Source organism: Eptesicus fuscus, chromosome 5 (genome assembly GCF_027574615.1).
Source record: "Eptesicus fuscus isolate TK198812 chromosome 5, DD_ASM_mEF_20220401, whole genome shotgun sequence".
Taxonomy (NCBI): domain Eukaryota; kingdom Metazoa; phylum Chordata; class Mammalia; order Chiroptera; family Vespertilionidae; genus Eptesicus; species Eptesicus fuscus.
The window spans coordinates 8,316,922-8,341,314 of NC_072477.1; the positions used below are offsets into that span (position 1 = coordinate 8,316,922).

The window sequence follows — 24,393 nt, forward strand, 5'->3', positions numbered from 1 at the left end:
TCTCTGGCTATTTTCTATATGCTACCAATCTTACGTTTCTTAAAAATCCTATTGGAGCATGTTACTTCCCTACCTAAACCTGTGTTAACTTTCCATTGTTTATGGGATAAAGACCAGATTCACAAGAGATGGAGACTGTGTTCAATCTTAGATTTCCCATCACTCCAGCCATACCAAGCTGCTGCTTGTTTTCTGTGCTTCTGTTTTTCATGTGTTTATCCCAATGCTTGGAGTTCTTATTCTTTGTCATCTAGGAGACTGAGATGATGATTCATCTCCCACTCCAGGGCTAGATTTTTATTACTCCAAGCCAGTCAACTCAAGGCATTTCCCTGTAAACTGTTATTTGTACCAGTAAGATTGAAGGGAAAGAGACATTCTATTTCTTGGGGAGAGGATTTTTCCCTTTTTGTATATGAGCAAGAGAACATGTGACCCAAATTGCCACTGGGATGATAAAGCATGCCCTGAGGATGGCAGAGCAGCGAGGTAGCATGTACTTGGCTCCAGATAACATTATTTTAGACATATGTTGGGCCTGCGGCTTTCCCTAACCCAGGATTTCTCCTCATGACACATACATTTTCTTTATTGTTTAAGCCAATTCTTTGGAGTTATTTGCCATAAAAAAATCTGATTGATACAATCCTCTCTATTCTTCTAGACCCAGTTAAAATATTATCTTTACCAGTAGTTATACTCTTGCTCTCTTAGTACTTTGGACCTCCCTTCCAGCCCTCACTGCACTGTACTGTAATCACTTGCTTGTATGTCTGACTTCTCCACAAAACTGTATACTTTGCTGGCCAGCGTGGCTCAGTGGTTGAGTGTCGACCTATGAACCAGGAAGTCCTGGTTTGATTCCTGGTCAGGGCACATTCCTGGGTTTCGGGCTCGATCCCCAGTGTGGAGTGTGTAGGAGGCAACTGATCAGTGTCCCTCCCCCTTCCTCTCTGAAATCAATAATGTGTGTGTGCGCGCGTGTGTGTATACACATATCCTATATAATAAAAGCATAGTATGCAAATTGTCCCCTCAACTGGGAGTTCATACGGAAGTTCGACCGGGGGCGGGGCCGGCCAGGGGAAGGGAGGGAGGCCTCAGCAATGGCAGATGGGGGGGGCGCGGGGGGGAAGGAAGGAAGTATGCAGCCGGCAGCCGCTAGGCACCCTACCAGTGCATGAATTTCATGCACTGGGCCTCTATACACACACACACACACACACACACACACACACACACACTGTACTTTGAAACCACAGCCTACAGTATGTAGCACAATGTCTAGTAGGTACATTATAGATAGATACTCAGTAAGTGAGTTGTTAGGATGAAATAATAACATTAAAAAGTGCTTTGTAAATATTTTTAAAAATAAACCTGAGATATGGTATTATCTTTAAACTAAAAGGAAATAAAAAAAAGCAGTTAAATCAGACATGCAAAATGGTTTTAGCTTGCCCTTAATTATTTTCTGAAAGTGTTCACTTAGATAAAAAAGTTCGACAGTCCCTTAAATGTTATGAAAAAAACCTTACCTACTAAAGAGAAATCCTGGAAAGAGCAATACATGAATTGTGTTGTTACTGCAATTCCCTCCCTCCCTCCCTTCCTTTTTTCTTTCTTTTTTAAAAATATATTTTTAATGATTTTTTACAGAGAGGAAGGGAGAGGGATAGGGAGTTAGAAACATCGATGAGAGAGAAACATTGATCAGCTGCCTCCTGCACACCTCCTATTGGGGATGTACCCACAACCAAGGTACATGCCCTTGACTGGAATCGAACCTGGGACCCTTCAGTCCGCAGGCCGACGCTCTATCAACTGAGCCAAACCAGTTAGGGCCCTTTTTTCTTTCTTTAGAAGGAGACTTGAATGCCAGTACTAACTTCAAGTACTTTTATGTCTTTTCCCTCTATATTTTGAAATGATATTAAGTCTGTTTTATCTGGGATTTACTTGTGAATTGTTTTTTAGAGGAAAATTCCATAATTTGCTTCATAAGACCTAGTTATTATTGTCTTCAGACTTTCCCAAAATATTTTTTGCTTGCTTGAAACTAGACATGAGAATTTTCTGGTAAGCAAAAAAGCTTTGTGGCAGAACAAGATGAGTTGGTAGCAAATGTTAGAAATAGCTTATGAAAAAGAAATCTCATTTAAACCTTAATTACTAAGTCAGAGTTCTGGCACATGCTTCAACAATAAAGTCTGACAGAAGTTAAAATTCCCAGGTCAAAGGATTAAAACCCATCAAATATGGTTAAATCCACGAATGCATAAAATTGTTTTTATTTTTATTGATTTCAGAGAGGAAGGGAGAGGGAGAGAGAGACAGAAATATCAGTGATGAGAGAGGATCATTGATTGACTGCCTCCTGCATGCCCCCTACTGGGGATGAAGCCCACAACCCAGGCATGTGCCCTTGACCAGAATCGAACCTGGGACCCTTCAGTCCTCAGGCCGATGATCTATCCACTGAGCCAGACCAGCTAGGGCTAAAATTGTTTTTGAAAGCTCACTAATTGCCTGGCCAGTGTGGCTCAGTGGTTGAGCATTGACCTATGAAACAGATGGTTGACCCCCAGGTTTCCGCAGTAGGCAGTCGATCAATGATTCTCTGTTATCATTGAGCTTCTCTCTCTCTTTCTTCCCCTTCCTCTCTGAAATGAATAAAATATATATATATTTTTAAAAACTTGCTGATTATATTTAGAGGATGATGGGAAGTTAATTGTTTTAAAAATTGGTAAATAAAGGTAAAATTTTATTCTGCCTTTTCTGTTCAAACTGTACATCAAACAATTGAATAGTTGAGTTTTCTCACAGATAACTATTCCAACGAATGCTTAAAGAAGGAATAACAGAGTATTTTCATGTTGCAATCCTAATGAGTTAATAATGACTGTAGTTGGTGATCATTGAAAATTGTTAATATCACAGATTGAGAAGTGGACATTTTGTACCTATTGAAAGTACATACCACCACCTGTGAAACAGTCTTGGCAAAATAAACCTTAAAAATACAACAATGATCCTGAATCTAATAAAGTCACTAGGTCTAATTATCAATTACAGGAAATACAGGGGTCAGAGGAACATATTAAACTACATCATGGTGATGTATTTGACAAAATCCAGACTATAAGAAACTACCAGATAACCTAGTTTCTTTAACTAAGAAAATTACTAGAGGAAAAAGAAGGGATGCAGGGAGGAGCCTGTTAAAGAAGATTTAAGAGCCCTGGCTGGTGTGCCTCCGTGGTTAGGGCATGGTTCTGCACACAGGATCACAGATTCGATTTCCAGGCAATGGTACTTACCTGAGTTGCAGGTTCAATCCCTGGCCCCAGTTAGGGTGTGTATGGGAGGCAGCCAGTCACTGTCTCTGTCTGTCTGTCTGTCTGTCTGTCTGTCTCTGTCTCTGTCTGTCTCTCTCTCTCTCTGTCTCTCTCCTTCTCTCCTCCTCCTCCTCTCTCTCCTCCCCCTTCCTCCCTTCCACTCTCTGAAATAATCAATAGATAAAATATCCTTGGGTGAGGATTAACAAGAAAAAAAGAGAAGATTTAAGGGACATAGTCATCCATTCACAATGTATGAACCCTATTTGGGCTCTGATTCAAAAAAAAACTAAGAAAGAAAATGAAACACTGCCTGGAAAGTTCTTAATTAAGAAATTATCCTTCATTATTTCAGATGTGATAATGGTATTGTAGTTGTTCTTTTACATCCTTTCTTTTAGAGATGAATAAGGAAATATATCTGGGACTTGGCTTCAAAATAATCCAGAGGGATTGGTAGAGAGTGGATTGGGATATAGGGTTAAAATACTACCACAAATTGGTAATTGTTGAAATTTGGTGGTGGGTGGAGGTTTGTTTTACTGTTCTCTCTACTTTTGTATATATTTTTTCTTTATTACAGAAATTACAAAAGTATCTCCTGCAGAAGAGGAAAACACAAGTAATAGGAAGGAGTGAAAATAGAGAAGCATAGTCATAATTGTCTTTGCTGTTTGAATGCTAGGAGGTTGAATATAATCCACAATCCAGAAACTTTTTATTGCTCACCAACAATGCAGAGCATTGGAGATTAATTTAAGATCTGTTTCTTAACTTTAGATGGGGGTGATAGAGTGGAAACATTAGCAGTTTAAGACTTGAGTAACAAAAGCAGCAGTGCGGGAGGCATAGAGTAGCGGAACGAAGGCATGGCTGTTCTCTTCAGAAAGGTTGGTATTAGACTGGATACTTTTGAGATGCTCTTTTGTTTAGGGAAGAAAACACTAAATTAGGGATCAAAATGCCTGGGATTTACTGTAGTTGTGAAGTTTTGCCATTTTACCATATATATTTTACTTTGGATAGTCACTTAACATTCTACCTTTACTGCCTTATTCAAAAATAAGAAAATGAAGCCTGTCCTGTCTACATTGAAGACTTACTGTGAGAATAAAATGACTGAATGTGTGAAAAAGCACTTGTAAACTATATATCCCTCTTATAAGATACTTGCCCTATAATCATTAAAACGAATGTGAAAAAGGGAAAACGTCATTGTTTTTAAACCTATATTAGTGGGACTTTAAAATTATGGTTAAAATATATAACATAAAATTTACCACTTTAACCAGTTTTAAGTGTATAGTTCTATGGCTTTAAGTACATTCATATTGTTGTGCAACAGTCACAACCATCTATCCCCAAAACTTTTTTATCTTCCACAACTGAAGCTCTGTGCCCATTACATACTAACTTGAGTCCCAGCCCCCAGCAACTGTTATTTACTTTCTTTCTCTGATTCTGACTACTATAGATATCTCACATACATAAAATCATACAGTATTTGTCATTATGTGACTTTCTTTTTTCACTTAACATAATGCCCTCAAGATTTATACATGTTGTAGCATGTGTCAGAATTTCCTTCCTTTTAAAGGCCGAAGAATATTCCATTTTGTTCATCCATTTATCTGTTGATGGACACTTAGTTTGTTCCACTTTTTGGCTGTTGTGAGTAATGTTGCTATAAACGTGTGTACAAACATCTGTTCAAGTCCTTGTTTTTATTTTGGGGGGATATATAGCCAGAAGTGGAATTGCTGGATTGTGTGATAATCACATGTTTAATTTTTTGAGGAATTAGTGTGTGTTTTTTAAATAATTTATTGTTTATGTATTTTTATTTCTATTATTTTTAAAAATATGTTCTTATTGATTTTAGAGAGAAAGGGAGAGGGAGAAAGAGATAGAAACATCAAGGATGAGAGAGAATCATTGACTGGCTGCCTCCTGCATGCCCCACACTGGGGATCGAGCCTGCAGCCCAGGCATGTGCCCTGACTGGGAATCGAACCATGACCTCCTGGTTCATAGGTCGACACTCAACCACTGAGCTACACCGGCTGGGCATTTCTATTGTTAATTTTAGAGAGAGAAGAAGGGAGAGAATGAAACATCATTGGGAGAGAGAAACATCGATTGGCTGCTTCCCGTACTCACCTGATTGAATATCGAAACTACAATCTGACTATGTGCCCTGACCAGGAATCGAATCCACAACCTTTCGGTTTATGGGACAGTGCTCCAACCAGCTGAGCCACACCAGCCAGGGCTATTGCTTATGTATTTTAAAACATCTCAGAATCATGTATGAGGCTATGATCCATGAATCTTTTCTTTCTTTCTTTTTTTTTTCCTTAGGAAATGTTTTCCCCACCCCAAGTATTAGTGCAATTTTTAAATCACACTCTTCTAAGAGGTATAGAGTATATACAAGGACTATGGATCCTGGGAAACAGTTTTTAGACTGAAAAGTTTTTTTTGTTTTTTGTTTGTTTTTTTTTAAAGATATTTTATTGATTTTTTTTTACAGAGAGGAAGAGAGAGGGATCGAGAGTTAGAAACATCAATTAGAGAAACATCAATCAGCTGCCTCCTACACCCCCTACTGGGGATTGCCCGCAACCAAGGTACATGCCCTTGACCGGAATCGAACCTGGGACCTTTCAGTCCGAAGGCCGACGCTTTATCCACTGAGCCAAACCGGTTTCGGCTAGACTGAAAAGTTTAAAGAACGATTACAAACAAGTCGTTCCTTAAAATGCTTATTTTTTAATTTTTTTAATAAATCTTTATTGTTCAGATTATTACAGATCTTCCTCTCCCCCCCACATAGCTCCCCTCCACCTGATTCCCCCCTCCACCCCATGCCCTTACCCCCCGACACTGTCTTCATCCATAGGTGTAAGATTTTTGTCCTATCTCTTCCCGCACCCCTCACACCCCCTTCCCCCTGAAAATTGTCAGTCCATTCCCTTTCTATGCCCCTGATTCTATTATATTCCCCAGTTTATTCTGTTCATCAGATTTTTTATTCACTTGATTTTTAGATTCACTTGTTGCTAGTTATGTATTTGTTGTCACTTTGTTGTTCATAATTTTTATCTTTACCTTTTTCTTCTTCTTCCTCTTCTTAAATAATACCCTTCAGCATTTCATATAATCCTGGTTTGGTGGTGATGAACTCCTTTAGCTTTTTCTTGTCTGTGAAGCTCTTTATCTGACCTTCAATTCTAAATGATAGCTTTGCTGAGTAGAGTAATCTTGGTTGTAGGTTCTTGCTATTCATCACTTTGTATATTTCTTGCCACTCTCTTCTGGCCTGCATAGTTTCTGTTGAGAAATCAGCTGACAGTCGTATGGGTGCTCCCTTGTAAGTAACTAACTGTTTTTCTCTTGCTGCTTTCAAGATTCTCTCTTTGTCTTTTGCCCTTGGCATTTTATTTATTTATTTGTTTATTTATATTTTATTGATTTTTTACAGAGAGGAAGGGAGAGAGATAGAGAGTTAGAAACATCGATGAGAGAGAAACACCGATCAGCTGCCTCCTGTACACCTCCTACTGGGGATGTGCCCGCAACCAAGGTACATGCCCTTGACCGGAATCGAACCTGGGACCATTCAGTCCGCAGGCCGATGCTCTATCCACTGACCTAAACTGGCTTTGGCTGCCCTTGGCATTTTAATTATGATGTGTCTTGGTGTGGTCCTCTTTGGATTCCTCTTGTTTGGGGTTCTCTGTGCTTCCTGGACTTGTAAGTCTATTTCTTTCACCAGGTAGGGAAAGTTTTCTGTCATTATTTCTTCTAATAGGTTTTCAATATTTTGCTCTCTCTCTTCTTCTGGCAACCCCATAATTCGGATGTTGGTATGCTTAAAGTTGTCCAAGAGGCTCCTTACACTATCTTCATATTTTTGGATTCTTTTTTCTTTTTGTTTTTCTGGTTGGGTGTTTTTTGTTTCCTCATATTTCAAATCTTTGGTTTGATTCTTGGGGTCCTTTGGTCTACTGTTGAATTTCTGTATATTCTTTATTTCAGACAGTGTATGCTTAACCTTTTGCACTCGGATGTCGAGTGTGACTTGACACGGTTAGCATTAGAATAAAGGAATTGAGAAAAAAGCAAGCAAGTGCAAAGGGTTAATTTCTGACTGGTCCTTTTCCTTTTTTTTTTTTTTTTTTTTTTGGCATTCTCATTAAGATCCTTAAAGGTCTCACTAAGTTCCTTGGAGGTTTCTAGAAGATTCTTGAGTAACCTTATAACTGGTTTTGAACTCTATGTCCAGTAGTTTGCTTTCCTCCATTTCTTTCATTCGTGACATGTTTCTTTGTCTCTGCATTTTGGCTGCTTCCCAGTGTTGATGGAGTGGCTTTGTGTGGTAGATGACCTATAGGGCCCAGTGGTTCAGCCTCCCCAATCACCTGAGGTGGACACTCTTGGTGCACCCCTTTGTGGGCTGAGTGTACAGTCTTGTTGTAGTTAAGCCTTGATTGCTGTTGGTACACTGAGAGGAATTGACCTCCAGGCCAATTGGCTGTGAGGATCCACTGTGTCTATAATGGCAGACCTGCTGTGCTAGAGACACCCTTATGGGGCAGGACTTGTTTCAGTGGGGTTTTGGTGCTCACTGAGTCTTCTTCTTGAGTGTGTCACTTATGGATGTGAGGAGTTGAAATCTGGTGTCGTCTCACACTGACCCCTAGCTACACTGGCTCCTGGATCTCCAAGGAGGTGCAGGTCAGCTACTGTCTGAGGCCACCCAGCAGGAGCTGCAGCGAGATCTGCAGATTTCTCCTCTTTGCTTGGGGTTTGGAAGTTTTGGAGCTGTCTGACCGAGCTGCAGATTGTTAGGTTAAGCTGCGATAGGGTAGGCCATTCATATGCAAAAGCCGCTGCACACAGTTTGGGTGGGTTTGTAAATTGGGCAGGGTGGGGTCTAAGGGAATCACTAGGGCATGGCAAACAGCGATGGCTGCCAGTCAGCCCTCTCTGTGTCTCTGCATTTCCGCGTCTCCGCATTTCCGCGTCCCCGCTTCCCACGCCCCAGTGCAGTAAATGATTCCTGCGTGCACCTCTGCAAGAAAGCCACCCTCACTTTCCAACCCGATGGCAGACAGTCCAGCTTCTCCCTGTAGGAGTCTGGGTCCCCAGAGTCTCGCCGGAAACTGGAGTTCAGAGCAGTCGGGAGCTTGTGTCTCTCTTCGGATTGAAAAAAACAGTGCAGCCAGCCGCCAGTCCGATTTGTGCGCCTCCGTATCTCTGCTTTTCCGTGCTTGTGCACGTCCTATCCAGTCTCAGTGCTCTTTTCTCTTTCCTTCTAGTTGTAGAACTTCTACTCAGCCAGCTTTCCCATGGTTCTGGGTGATAGATGTTTTGTCTTTTAGTTGTAGTTTTGGTGTGGTTGTGAGAGGCAGCACGTACAGGTGTATACCTTATGCCGCCATCTTGATTTCCTCTAAAATGTTTATTTTTTAAAAACTAATATCAATCAGCAGTTTTCAACTCAATGCCTCCTGTATGCCAGGCACTGTTCTATGTTCTGAGAATTTAATAGTTGGATAAATGAAATTCTGGCTCTCATAGAGCTTACATTGTAGTGTGAGACAATTAGCAAGCAAATAGTAATATAATTTTAAGTGCTGAAAAGTGCTGTAAATAAAAATTAGCTGAAGAAAGGGAATAGAGGATTGTGAATGGGATGGAATAGGATAAGATGGTGTTTTTTAAAATAAAGGATGATTAGGAAAAGCCTTTCTGAGGGTATGACATTTGAGCAAAGAAATACCTGAATAAAATGAGAGAGTGAACAATGTGAAGACTTTGTGAAAAGTAGGAATAGCAAGCCCCAAAGTAGGAGCTGGAAATGCTTTTTAAGGAGACAACGCAGGAGTGAAATGAAGACCTGTCTATCTCAACTAGCACCCAATACCCATATAAGGATGTTTATCTCATTAGAAAGAAAGGTAACGGAAAAACTAAAGTTCGAACAATGTTAGGGAATTTTATTTGTGTATTCTGTTAATGATTTTAGATGATATTGTACATCTATTCATTTGTGGGATGAAGGATGCTGGCAAGGTATTACTGCTGACAAGACGATATTCCAGTAACGATTACCACATAGAACATATCCTCTTCCTGTGAGATGTTATTTTTCTTGGCACAGTGAACCCAAAGGATATTTCTCTTCTGTTCAGAGAAGATAGATATAAGACAACTGATGAAGAAAATCTTGGTTTCAAGAAGAATCTCTAAAATTCCTAGTTAATAAAATACTTTAATATCTAAGATATCTTATTGATTTACATGACAATACAAATACTATTGAGTGAAAACATGGATTCAGACATGTTAAAGATTGGAAAAGAACTGGGATAGCACCTTTGTTCTGCCAGGCACTGTGCAGTAATGCAGAATTATGCCAAAATGGCTTTGTGCCTCAAGGAATAAATAGTCACTTCTTAGACTCTCCATTTATATTTTGCAAATATTGATAGGACATCCTATATAATAAAAGCCTAATATGCTAAATGTCCAGTCGTCTGGTGACTGGTTGACTGTTCAACCAATCAAAGCGTAATATGCTAATGATATGCTAAGGCCACTTAACTGTTCGCTATGATGTGCACTGACCACCAGGGGGCAGACGCTTTGACCAGTAGGTTAGCGTGCTGCTGGGGTCCAGCCAATCGGGACTGAGTGAGATGGGCCCAACACGCCCTGGAGCCCACCTGCAGTCCCTACCCAGCCCCGATCGTGCACCAGTGAGGTCCCTCGGCCTGGCCTGTGCCCTCTCACAATCTGGGATCCCTTGGGGATGTTGGAGAGCCAGTTTCGTCCTGATCCCAAAGGCCACTCCCCTTGGGAGGGTGCCAGACGCAGGGCTCACAGCTGGTGAGCACTAGCCTCTCCCAATCAGGACTGATTGGGTGTGAGCCCACAGCAGGCCCAGTGGGGCTGGGATGAGCGGGAGCTGCAGGTAGGAGCTGCAGGAGGCATTGGACTGTGGGTTTCAGCCCAGTCCCCACAGGCCACCCCGAGGGACCCCATCTGTGCACAAATTTGTGAACCCAAAGGATATTTCTCTTCTGTTCAGAGAAGATAGATATAAGACAACTGATGAAGAAAATCTTGGGCCTCTAGTCTTCTATCTATATAAAAGGCTAAGTGTCCGTCCAATCAGTAGCTATGGCACGCACTGACCACCAGGGGGCAGACGCTCATTGCAGGAGATGCCATGACGCGCATTGGCCATTTAAAAATAAATGGCACCACAAACCTGGTGCCGACAAACCAACGCGCGGCTTCCCCCAAGTGGGACACAGGCACCGCCACCACCCCGGAGTGACACCCCACTAAATCTCAGCCAATGCTGCCAGACCCCATGGTGCAAAATGGGGCCCACAGCCCAGCCTAACCTGGAAACGGTCGCTGTGGGTGCCAGGTAATGACATCACGTAGCAGTGCCCAGCTTCCTCTCCTTAGCAACTAGCCTCTGGAGTTTCTTCAGCCCAGGAATACAACTTGCTTGATAGCCAGGTGCGAACCAAATGGATGTGATGTGTTTTTCCATGCCTCATCTCATTTGATTCTCACGGAAGTCCTAGAGTAGGTAGATAGGAGACTCAGTGGAATTCTATTTTCTTTTCATTAGCTGAAAAACGGAGATTTAGAAAATTTAGAAACTTGACCCGGCTGAAAAGAAGTAAGGAATGGTGGACCTTGAAAATGACTTCAGGTTTTCTCACTGCGCAGAATCTAGTGAAACACTGCTGCAGTTAAATATTTTACTCTTTGTTCCCCTGCATGATCTACAGTAATAATCTGTTTTGTGTTGATATTTACTGTGTTGCTGACAATGACCTGAAAGAGAAGTTGGGGTGCTTCACTGGGCTGGAAAAAGTTTAGCTAAATCAGAAAGCAGGTCTAATTAAGCAAGTTTATTCTATATCTATAAAAGGCTAAGTTGACTTGCACATGTGTGATACATATAAAGCTCTTGCTGGCGCCAATTGCACGTGTGTGTTTCCATCTGTCATTGTCGATTGTGCATTTGGTTGACACTTCTATTATAGAGAAAGGGTGAATAGCAATATTAAAATATATTTTCTATTTAATTTCCTTTCAATGTGCATGAATCCATGCACTGGGACACTAGTTTGTAAATAATATCCTCAATCGGAAGTAGATGAATTATATTGAGAAAATGCTGTGTTATAATACATATCTCTCTAAAAATGAAAATATTAGTATTAGGAAACTTGTTTTTATACTTCATCCTTTATGTATGCTGTATTTGCATTATTTCTTCCTTGGTATGTCTTTCTGAGACATCAAACACATTATCTTTATTACTAGAGGCCCGGTGCACGAAATTCGTGCACAGGGGAGGGAGTTGTGTCCCTCAGCCCAGCCTGCACCCTCTCCAATCTGGGATCCCTCGAGGGATGTCCGACTGCCCGTTTGGCCCAATCCTACCTGGATCGGGCCTAAATGGGCAGTCGGACATCCCTCTCACAATCCAGGACTGCTGGCTTCCAACTGCTCGCCTGCCTGCCTTCCTGATTGCCCCTAACCATTTCTGCCTGCCAGCCTGATCACCCCCTAACCACTCCCTTGCCAGCCTGATTGATGCCTAACTGCTCCCCTGCCAGCCTATTTGCCCCTAACTGCCCTCCCCTGCAGGCCTGTTTGCCCCTAACTGCCCTCCCCTGCAGGCCTGGTCACCCCTAACTGCCCTCCCCTGCTGGCCATCTTGTGGCAGCCATCTTGTGTCCACATGGGGGCAATCATCTTTGACCACATGAGAGCAGCCATCTTTTGTGTTGGAGTGATGGTCAATTTGCATATTATTCTTTTATTAGATAGGATTAGGTAGGATAGAGGCCTGGTGCACCGGTGGGGTGCCCTGAAGGGTGTCCCAGATCAGGGTGGGGGTTCCCTTGAAGTGTGGGGCAGCCTGGGAGAGAGGTCTGTGGTGGTTTGCAGGCTGGCCACACCCCCTGGCGACCGAAGCAGAGGCCTTGGTATCTGGGATTTATTTATCTTCTATAATTGAAACTTTGTAGCCTTGAGCGGAGCCAAGCCTCCTGCTCGCTCCATGCCACAACCATTTTTGTTGGGATTTATTTACCTTCTAAAATTGAAACTTTGTAGCCTTAAACAGAGGCCAAGGCAGGCCAGGGTGTGCGGAAAGCTTGGCTTCCTCCGTTGCCGGGGAAACCCAAGCCTCCTGCTCGCTCCGTGGCTGCAGCCATCTTGGTTGGGTTAATTTGCATACTTGCTCCTGATTGGCTGGTGGGTGTGGTTTGTGAGTATAGCAGAGGTACAGTCAATTTGCATATTACTCTTATTATATTGGATTTCCAGCTAACCCACAGATTGCATCCCATTTTTCTTCTTGGTTCACAGCATTGCTATCCACCCAGTCATGCAAGGTAGACATATCATACCCTTCTCCCTCTCCATCATCCCCTCACTATTTTGTTGAACATTTACTAGGTATTCTATGATAAAGACTTCATATGGATTATCTTAATTTTTTATTATAGATATCCTCAACACATGCAAAATGGTGTCAAGAGATGCAGACTTACATTGCATAAATAAGTGGATGTCTTTATGAAGACTGCCTTAGATAAGGATACCGTTGAGTGTTTGTATTCATGGTTCTGTTTTGTTCTTTTATTTTTCTCTTCTCCAAGTGCAGCCATAGTCTCAGCCTTAATATCAGGTTCACTCAGCATGTTTTCTTATCTCTCCAACTCTGCCTGTAGAACCCTCAAAAACTCAACAAGAAATATGCCCTTACATATTTTTTTTTAACATTTGCTAAACAGGTTTGTGTCATAAAATGTAAATTTTTTGGTTTTGAATGAAGTTTATGAGAAATTTCATGTCTTGTAAATACAGTTTCTTTGAAAATTCTTTCAGCTCTGTTTGTCTCTGCAAATCCTCTGTAAATGCGAACCTAGACTCAGATTTCTTTTTTTTTTTTTTTTAATATATTTTATTGATTTTTTACAGAGAGGAAGGGAGAGGGTTAGAGAGCCAGAAACATCAATGAGAGAGAAACATCGACCAGCCGCCTCCTGCACACCCCCCACCAGGGATGTGCCCGCAACCAAGGTACATGCCCCTAACTGGAACTGAACCTGGGACCTTTCAGTCCGCAGACCGACGCTCTATCCACTGAGCCAAACCGGTTTCGGCATAGACTCAGATTTCTTATTGCCTTCTCTAAAACATTCAGAGTTACTTTTCTATACACCACTAAGCCAACAGTAGAAACAGTTGTCCCAATTAGAACAATGATTGCATTTATTCATTCAAATATTGTGTGCCTGGCTTAAAGGTAGTCTTTCTATCATAAACCAAATGGCACCATTACCTTTAAGATAGCCGATTAGGAAGTTTCTACAATCTTTGCTGGAGAGCCTTATAGTCATTTCTACCTTCTGCTTGTAGGCCCTTTTTCCTAGCTGTTGGAAAAAAAAATATTGGCCCTTTTAGAGCTGCCTCAGTTGGGGTCGGGGGGATCTAGATGCTAGGAGAAAACAACAAACATTTTGGTGTTAGGTATGGTAGGGCCAAGCAGCTCCTATTTTGGCTGCTGTGTTTGTCAGTTCTCTGTCCCAGGCATCCTTCCTCATCAGGTTTTAGTTAGCACTGCCAAAGGCTCAGGCAAGGGGGATAAGCAAGGCCTGGGGCTGAGAGTCAGACTTCAGGACCTTTTCAGCCCTCTGTTTCCTTTTTTCCACCTGTTACTTCAGGAGGATCTTCTTCTGAGGTTTTAAGTCTGGACAAAGCATTTTGAGTATGAGCTCTAGGTAAAAGTGTCAGAGTAAGAGGTCCATTCAGGTCTCTCTAGTGTAACTGCATAGGTTCTTTTACCTATCACTTTCCAGTAATTGGTCCTCAGCTTTAAGTGTCTAGAAACTGAATTTTTCAGAATACCTGAACATCTCTAATATGTATTTCATCCAGGCCAGGTAAGATCTGACACAATACCAGGTCCCTCATGAAAACTCTTCTCTTGTGATGAGCTACTTCTGCTTTCCAGTGTCCAGTTCATTTTTATTACCTTACTAGAGGCCCGGTGCATGAAAATTCATGCACTAGAGGAGGGTTCCTCAGGGGCCGGAGGCGACAATCCATCACACCTCTGCTGCTGCCACTGCCGGCAGCACAAGCCACGACCAGCCCTGGTTACCTGAGCCTCGGGCATCCCTGGGCAGCCGCCATTCAAGGCTTGCCTGCGCCTTGGGCTGGCCCTGGGTAGCTGGGGGACTGAGGAGACTGGGGGACTCCGGAGGCAGGTGTGTGGGGCGGGCCCGGCCTTGCCTCATGCCTGCCGCCCCGGCAGGGCCAAGGGGACTGGGTGCCGCCATCTTTGAGGGTGTGGCAGTCAATTAGCATATTCCCTCTTTATTGGCTGTGGGCACTGCTATCTTTGAGGGCGTGGCAGTCAATTAGCATATTCCCTCCTTATTGGCTGTGGGCGCCGTCATCTTTGCGACAGCGTGAGGGTCAATTAGCATATTCCCTCTTTATTAGATAGGACTAGAAGCACGATGCACAAAATTCATGCAAGGGGCTCGGCCCTCGCAATCTCTGCTGGCCCTTACAGCCCCTCAAAGCCCTGGCTGGCCCTCATAGCCCCAGCTGCCTTGGCCAGCCCTTGCAGTCCCGGCTTTGTCTGGAAGGTTGTTCTGCTGTTTGGTCTAATTAGCATATTAGCTCTTTATTATATCAGATTTAACTCTTAAAACAACCTTGCAAAGTAGTTGATATTAACCTCATTTTAAAGATATGGAAAGTCAGATGCTTATTAACACTTTTCTGGACCATAGTAAGAATCTTTGAAAAGGTCTTGTATCAAATATCTTCTGCCTTGAGGACATTTAGTAATCTTTCTAAAACACAAATATAATGATGCTTCTCTACTGTTCTATGCTTTGCTCCAGTAGTTCCTCCATGTGTTCTTTTTTTATTGAATTTATTGGGATGACATTAATAAAATTATATAGGTTTCAAGTGTACAATTCTATAATACATCATCTATGTATTGTATTGTGTGTTCACTCCATTGTGTTCTGAATAAAGGCCCAACACCTTAGGATGAGATTTGAGGCTTTTTGACCCAACTCCTCCCCATACATTCAACATAAAAACTCTTCAGGCCTTAGACACATTATTTATCAACATTCATGATAATAGCTAACATTTATTTACTCAAATAATTGTGTATCTACTTTGTGTTCTGTGGTGATGGTGAGGATTCTAAGGTAAATAGGCTGAGTACCTACCCTTGGGAAATATAAGTAATTATGCTGCAATATTAATAGGTAATAAAGTTATAGGGTTATGAGAACTGGGAGTGGGGTTCTGAATAGGACAGGAGTTATTCCTATTTATACTGTTTCTAATACCTTAAATGACCTTTCTTTTTTATTTAATGCACTCCTATTCTTGAAGGTCTGGCTCTAAACTAGGAAGCCTGAACAGTAGTCTTTTTCTTAATTTCATAAGAGATCCTATTCAGGATATAATCACTGCTGTATCCCAAGGCCTGTGTAAGTGTCTAGCAGATGGTAAATGCTCAGAATTGGATGGATGATTGAGTGGGTGGAGAGGTGGACTGTAATGTATAAAAAAGTGTCATCCTGCCATCAAGGAACATATAGTCTAGCTGTAAATATCCAGAAAGGCACTTTTGCTTTGATTTCATGAGCTATCCTTTCAGTTAAGTCATTTTTGCTTACCATGAAAGATCCTTTGTAAGTAACAAAAGTCACACTGTCAGGTGTGTACTCATTTCTCATTTTTGGAATGGAACTATGTTTGCCTGCTCTGGAAATTTGTTCTTAAAACATTTAGGAGGGAAAAAATGGCAAAGATAATATTAGTTCATCAGAGCGTGAAAACCAAGCCTGGTTTTGCGATTTACCAGCTCTGTGACCTTGGTTAAGTAACTAAGCCTTTCATGCTTCACTTTCCTAACTTCCTAGTCTCTCCTTGTGTAAAGTGGGGATAAGCCCTAACTGGGTAGCTTAGTTGGTTAGTGCATTGTTCCAATATGCCAAAGTTGAGGATTTGATCCCTGGTCAGGGCACATAAAAGAATCGACCAATGAATGCATAAGTAAGTGGAGCAATAAATCAATGTCTGTTTCTGTCTCTCGTAAATCAATAAATTAAAAAAAAAGACTTTCTTCAAAGAAGTAAAGTGGGGATGATAATACAGCTATACCTCACATTATTGAGAAAATTAAAGGAGTTAATTCATGTAAATAAATTGCTTAAGAATGACTGGCTCAGAGTACTCAATAACTGATGGGTGTTATAATAATGATTGTGATCACAGTATACATGTATCTCAATTTTTATTTCTATGAGAAGCTAATAGACATTTAAGTGCTAGCTATAAGCTTTATATATCAAATTTAAACATTTATATTGAAGCTGAAACAATTTTGATAATTCTGGAATCGAATCTGGAGGTTTGAGGGCTCAGTATACTATTCTCTTTTGTGTATTTTTGAAATTTTTTATGATACAATTTATTTTAAATATGTTTATATTGACTTTAGAGAGAGAGAAGGGAGAAGGGTAGAGAGAGAAAACATCTATGAGAGACATCGATCGGCTGCCTCCTGCATGCCCCCTACTGGAGATTGAGCCCACAATCTGGGCATGTGCCCTGATCAGAACCAAATTGGGGACCTCCTGGCTCATGGGTTGATGCTCAACTACTGAGCAACACTGGCCAGGCTCATGATACAAGTTAAAATCAGAAATTTGGGGCAGTGATGCTGAATACTTCCTTTTGGAGATTTATAGTGACCTTAGCACTTGAAAGATGATGCTAAACTGTCCTGAAGTAAAGAAACCTATTAAGCTCTAATTAATCCTGCATTTTTCAAATTTGGGAGAGACTCTTTTTAAATGCTGGTCTAGGGTTTCTTTTTGAGGGGAGAGGTTGCTTTTTGCTTTTAAGAAAATTCTCATAGGATTGTTAATTCTCTGTTGCATTTATGATACCTTCCCTACCCCCCTTCAGTTAGGTCAGCTACAATCACTTATTTTAAGCCAGTTATATCAGCGGTCACCAACCTTTCGGACCTCGCGGACCACTGGTTGGCGACCGCTGAGTTAGATCATCCTGATTGAGATTGACCATGTCAGCTGTTAACGGAGGGAGTGCTCCCAGAATGATGAATCTAGAAAAGGATTTACTAGCTTTCTAGGGCCATTGCATCCTGTGGGGCTTTCCTAGTCCCATAGGCCCCTTTCCCCTTTCCTTCTCTGTCATATCATCCAAATATTGCATTTCTTATACTGCTTCCTGTAGAAGACAGACAAAGCTTGCCTGGAATGAAAACATCCCTGGGGAGGTTAGACTGTGACTAACTCTTATTTCCAGCATGTAAAGGCAGCAGATTAGATTAAGAAATAAATAACATAATACTGTGCTCCATTTGGCATAGGGTTTTGGTTGCCTAAGAAATAAAATGAATTTGTTCCTGAGAATTTTGAGAAATACAGCTTTAGTACTAGAACTGCACAGTCAGTGTTACCAGGATTTGAAACTAGGGACAGAGGGTATCTTAATGGTTATATATGATCCAGAAAAATCCCTCTCACCAGTTTTTCCAAGGCCTTTGTGGGGTTTTTGTTTGTTTGTTTTTTGTATTTTTATTTATTTAAGAGAGGAAAGGAGAGGGAAAGATAGAAATATCAACGATGAGAGAGAATCATTGATCAGCTGCCTCTTGCATGCCCCCTACTGGGGATCAAGCCCACAACCCGGGGCATGTGCCCTTGACCGGACTCAAACCTGGGACCTTTCAGTCCGCAGGCTGACTGACACTCTATCCACTGAGCCAAATCGTCTAGGGCAGTGGTCAGCAAACTCATTAGTCAACAGAGCCAAATATCAACAGTACAACGATTGAAATTTCTTTTGAGAGCCAAATTTTTTAACTTAAACTATATAGGTAGGTACATTGTTATTAACTTAATTAGGATACTCCTAAGCTGGCCTTTGCTAAAAACTCAAGGGGCCAAAGAGCCGTATGTGGCTCTCGAGCCGCAGTTTGCCGACCACTGGGCTAGGGCAAGGCCTTTGTTTATTTTGGTATTAGAGCTCCATTAGGAGATGTGAATGTCACCCAGATCACTTCAGCTGAAGGAGATTCCCATTGACTGGGAGCTACCAGGAAGAGATTCTGTCCCTGAGTCCCAGAGACACTTTCATTTTAAGCCACCCCTCCATGATGAGACCCCAGCGGTCCCTGTGGTGCTCAATATGGTGGCAAATAGCCAAAGCATTCTTGTCTCAGCTTGTGACTTCCTAATGCTTGCTGGCTGCTCTGTATCTCCAGTGGGACTTATGATGTCTTACAACCTTTATGTGGTTGCTTTAGATTCTCTAAGTCATAAAATTGAGTGCTTTTTTGAAGGCCTCTGTGATGAGATTTAAATCTCAAATGGACCAATGTGAAAATGTTTTGAATTGCTACAATACTTACAAAATTCTCAGATAAAACTAATTCTCTAGAGTGTGTGTGTGTGTGTGTAAGTAATGTGATAAGGTGAGAGTGAGAACTGGTATCAACCTTCTAAGTATTTGTGAATTGATTGGGTGTTAGATTATAACTGGTGACTGTTTATAAAGATTAAAAAAATTTTTTTTCTGGTCTGAATACTTTTACCTGTCTTTTCCCCCTGTGATTTGAATTGTTCTTTCTAAACTATATATTTATATTAGTCTGATATGTTGCTTTTTACTATCATAGAAAGTATATAATTGGTAGATTTTATGGCTCAAATTGCAGCTAACACTGATTCATAATTCAAGGTTAACTGTTTATATCTTCTGAAATTTTTATATGTGAAGTTGACAGCATGTCATTATTTGTAAATAAAAGCAGTTTTCAATTGCTTGCTTTTTTTTTACTATTCAATTTGAGATACATTTGAAAATATGAATAAAATTATTTTTGTTTCATATCAAGAAATGGATGAAAAGAGACTGCTGGATCCAGGGTTGAAAGTTCATAAAGGCCTCTGGGATTATACTCTGAAGAGCCAGCAGATGGAATGCCTGAGTGACTGAAGAAAATGGGTGCTAATGCATCTAACTATCCTCATTCATGTTCCCCGAGGGTAGGGGGAAATTCTCAAGCCCAACAGACTTTTATAGGTAACTGTTTCATTTTTCTAATTCATTTTATTTTGTGAATATAAATAGAATTGTGTTTTTGGTGGTCTTTTTCGATGAAAACATAATTGAGCTGTGAAAAAGTTATAGATAATTTTTCAGCATCCAGGATATCCCCCCAACAAATGTATATATGCTCTTTTGTTCTATTCCTTATTTAATATGAAAACAAGTTATTTGAACTTTTTATCTTTATAACAACAAAATCGGTGGGGTTTTTTTCATGGTTTAGGAATGTCTAAAAATTTTTAGCATGAAATATGTGTTAAAGTGAATGTTGAAAATGAATGTTTAAGAAAGAAACACGTTTTCATTTGTTTAATTTCCTTCTTAGGGACATCATCCTATTCTCAGCAAGGCTATGGTTGTGAATCAAAATTATATAGCCTTGACCATGGCCATGAGAAACCACAAGACAAAAAAAAGAGAACCTCTGGCCTTGCCACCCTCAAAAAGAAGTTTATTAAGCGTCGAAAATCAAATAGGTCTGCTGATCATGCCAAGCAGATGCGAGAACTCCTCTCTGGTTGGGATGTTAGAGATGTCAACGCATTAGTGGAGGAATACGAGGGAACTTCAGCCTTAAAGGAACTTTCTCTACAAGCCAGTTTGGCTAGACCAGAAGCCCGGACATTGCAGAAGGATATGGCCGATCTTTATGAGTATAAGTATTGTACTGATGTAGACTTAATATTTCAAGAAACTTGTTTTCCTGTTCATCGTGCCATTTTGGCAGCAAGGTGTCCATTTTTTAAAACACTGCTTTCTTCCTCACCTGAGTATGGGGCAGAGATCATAATGGACATCAATACAGCTGGTATAGATATGCCTATGTTTTCTGCTTTGTTACACTACCTTTATACTGGAGAGTTTGGAATGGAAGACTCAAGGTTTCAAAATGTCGATATCCTCGTTCAGCTTAGTGAAGAATTTGGAACACCAAATTCCCTTGATGTAGATATGCGTGGACTTTTTGATTACATGTGTTATTACGATGTCGTCCTTAGTTTTTCTTCAGACTCTGAACTGGTTGAAGCTTTTGGTGGAAATCAGAACTGTTTAGATGAAGAGCACAAAGCTCACAAAGCTGTTATTTCGGCACGGTCCCCATTTTTTCGAAATTTATTACAAAGGAGGATACGGACTGGTGAAGAAATCACAGACCGAACTTTGAGGACTCCCACAAGAATTATATTAGATGAGTCCATTATACCAAAAAAATATGCAAAAGTTATATTACACTGTATGTATACCGATGTGGTGGACCTCTCCGTTTTGCACTGTAGCCCCTCCGTGGGGAGTCTCAGTGAAGTTCAGGCTCTCGTCGCAGGGAAACCAAACATGACCAGGGCAGAAGAAGCCATGGAACTTTACCACATAGCACTGTTCTTGGAATTTAACATGCTTGCACAAGGTATGAAATTCTAATTTTCTATTTTTCTTTTTAAAATTACACATTTGTCTTCCAGATTGAAAACACAACCAGTACACTCCATGAAAACACAAGCAGTACATTCCATGATTTCAGTGTTTGGGATGTGAAAGGATCAGTTTATTTTGAAAGTGTAGTTACGACATCTGAGACAGAATTTACGGTTAGTATTAATATTGCACTTCATTTAGCATTAAAACCAAGCATTAAAAACTAGTGATTAAGAGTAGATGAGACTGAAGGCTCTTTCTTTCCTAATGTTAGACTATAGGTAAGGGAATATGTAATTACCCAGTTACTACCCACCTACACCCTGTCTGCATGCAAGCTTTGAAGTAGCCCTATTTCCCAGATTTCAAGATTATACTTGATCTTGGACTTCCGGGATAACTTAGATTCACTCAATGCTTTATTGATGTTGATGTGTTTAGAATAAGAAAGTTCATAGTAACAATGAAAATAGTCACATTTGGAAACAAATTTACTTGAATCTGATTTAAATTTTAAGATATTCTGTATTTTTTCGAGCTCAGCTTGCACATCAAGCAATAACCTGAGGCGTGTAAGGGGTGTCAGTCGCGGTTAGTGTTAGACTCATGTACCTTCATTTAATTCAAACTAAAATTTTTAAGTTAGGGCAGCGCTTGTTGTTGTTGTTATAGCCAAATTAACATGGAAGTTATATTAGAATAACATTTCAAAACTGAAAAGGGACCACCCTCCACAGTAGAGCAAAGGGTAATTGCTGTCTTAACAGAGTGCATTCTTAGTTTTCTGTGGCCATATATTAAAAGAAAAGTTACAAGACATGAAATTACTCGAGAAGTTTAGCTAATGAGTATTTGCTAAAAGAGCATTAGAAGTTGCCAATTAGAAGAGAATGTTAACGGTTTGAGTAAAAGACAAATTTAGAAAGGAAAGCTAAGCCCATTTTCCTAACTTGAAAATAATGTGTATTGTATGGCTAAATCAACAAATTAATAGGACTTTGAAAAATAAAAAATAAAATGAAAGCCCCTGTTAAGTAACAATGTCAGGAGAAAAAAAGATAACAATGTCAGGAATAAAATGAGGGGAATTATATAGAAGAAAACATTGATAAATACGAGTGAAAAAGTTGAGATTTCTGTTACATAAAAGAATTTCTTAAATTTTTATTTTACCATTATCTTTTTAGTACCAGTACTAATTTTGTTTACACAGTCAAAATGTCATTAAAATATTTTTCTATTAATCATTATACTAATTTTAGTAGACTGTTTAGGTATAGTAGACTGTTTAGATGTCAGACTATAGGAAAATACATTATCAAAAATAACCTAGCCCTGGCTGGCATGGTTCAGTGATTAGTGTGTCAGTTTTCATACTGGAGGGTCACAGGTTCGATTTCCAGTTAAGGGCATGTTCCTGGGTTGCAGGTTCAGTCACCGCCTCCAAGTGGGGGGTGAGTATGGGAGGCTGCCATTCAATGTGTCTCTCTCATATCAGAGTTTCTCTCCTTTCTCTCTCTCTCTCTGTTTCTCTCTCTACGTCCCTCACCCCTCCTTGCTCCCTCTCCTTCCCTTCCTCCCTCCTTTGCACTCTTTCTAAAAATCAGTAGAAAAATATCCTCACTTCTTGGGCAAGGATTAAAATAAATCTGTATATATAAAAACCTAAGTGACTGTTATAACCAGTCAACTTGTCGCTATGACGGGCACTGACCACCAGGGGGCAGACGCTCAACGCAGGAGCTTCCCCCCTAGTGGTCAGTGTGCTCCCACAGCCAACCTCCTGCCGCCAGCCAACCTCCCATGGTCCTTCCCCCTGGCTGGCCTCAATCAGTCCTGATTGCTGGCCAGGCCGAGGGACCCCACCCATGCACGAATTCATGCACTGGGCCTCTAGTAAATAAATAACCTAGCAGCTTGACCTTTTATTCTATAAAAACAAATTTGTCAGAAGGTTTTGAAGGTTGCAACATTACCAAAAAGGTATAATAATCTCTCCCTTCTTGAATTGGTTTTATATTTGACATGTTTAAAAAATAAGAACTTATTGTATATACTTTACTGTTTTAAAAAATAGGAAAGCATTCCTTAATACAGATATTTGTTATTTTAATTTTTAAATGAAAGGTAAAATTATGAGGCAACTATTACATCTTAGGTAATACTTGATCTAGAGTTCTTTTATATTGAGATAATTTTTGTTTTTATTCCTCACCTGAGGATATTTTTTCCATTGATTTTTAGAGAGTGTGGAAGGGAGGGGGGTGAGAGAGAGAGAAACATCGATGTGAGAAAGTCATATCAATTGGTTGTCTCCTGCACGTACCCCACCAGAGCCAGGGATCAAACCTGCAACACAGGTATGTGCCCTTGATTGGGGATCAAACCCAAGACCCTTTGGTCCAAGGGATGACATTCCAACCGTTTAGCCATACCGGCCAGGGCATGAGATTAATTTCTTAAATATTTAGCTAGAAACTATTATTTTTGTATATTTATGATATAAAACATTCCTTTTATTTCCTTAATCTTGGTTACTTAAAATCCCTTAAATTTGGCTGTATATGGCTCCCTGTTTCCTTTCATTATTCAAAATATAGAGTTTTGGTTACTTAGCCTTTTGTTTTTTACGCTCAGTGTATCCTTATCTATTCTCCATACCCATGGTACTATTCATGTTAAGGTTTATAACAGACCATGCTTTCAACATAATTTTTACCTCATTCCCATGGGGAGGAGAATATTTGGTCACTTGAAAAGGGATTTTATACCATAAAACTTAAAAGCTCAGGTGCTTGAACTAGACAAACTGGATTTCAATACTTCAGTACCATGTTTTAACTTGTATAATACTCTGAGGCATCTATTATGTGTAATTAATTGGCTTCTCTTCCATGCATCCAGCATGATACTACTTATGTACCCTTTTGGAGATAATTAAGAAAATAGTTACCAAAATCATTTTTTGTGTTTCAGACAGTCTCCCAGTTAAGAAAGGCTATAAGACTAGCCTGTTGGGCACCTTGAGGGTATCACCATATTCTCATCTTTGCATTCCCAATACTTGGCACATAGTAGGCACTTAGTAAGTGGTTTGAATGAATTAATGAAAGTTAACCCTTTGCACTCGCTTGCTTTTTTCTCGATTCCTTTATTCTAATGCTAACCGTGTTAAGTCACACTCGACATTCGAGTGCAAAAGGTTAAAGCCCAGTTTTAAAAGGAAGACAGATTCTGTCAAGGGAGGCTGGGACCTGAAATCTAGATATGCCCTTCAAGGTAGAGAGGTGATTTAATAGTTTCAAGAAAATCATAAAAAAGCATTATAGGCAAACAGCAGAGTGGTTTGGCAAGTGGATAAAAAGGAGGATTCCTGGCCTACACCAAAAACGCATTTTATTCA

General features: G+C 40.4%; 1 protein-coding gene across 4 annotated transcripts in view; it reads left to right on the forward strand.

Annotated features, from left to right (window-relative positions):
- The window catches only part of BTBD7 (BTB domain containing 7), an 85,786-nt gene that overhangs the window by 6,716 nt on the left and 54,677 nt on the right, over positions 1-24,393 (forward strand). For all 4 annotated transcript variants that reach the window (XM_054715808.1, XM_054715807.1, XM_054715809.1 and 1 more), the window contains exons 2-3: positions 19,363-19,550; positions 19,903-20,982. In XM_054715808.1, coding sequence (XP_054571783.1) covers positions 19,469-19,550; positions 19,903-20,982 — 1,162 coding nt within the window. In that variant the 5' untranslated portion in view covers positions 19,363-19,468. The remainder of the gene's footprint in view (positions 1-19,362; positions 19,551-19,902; positions 20,983-24,393) is intronic.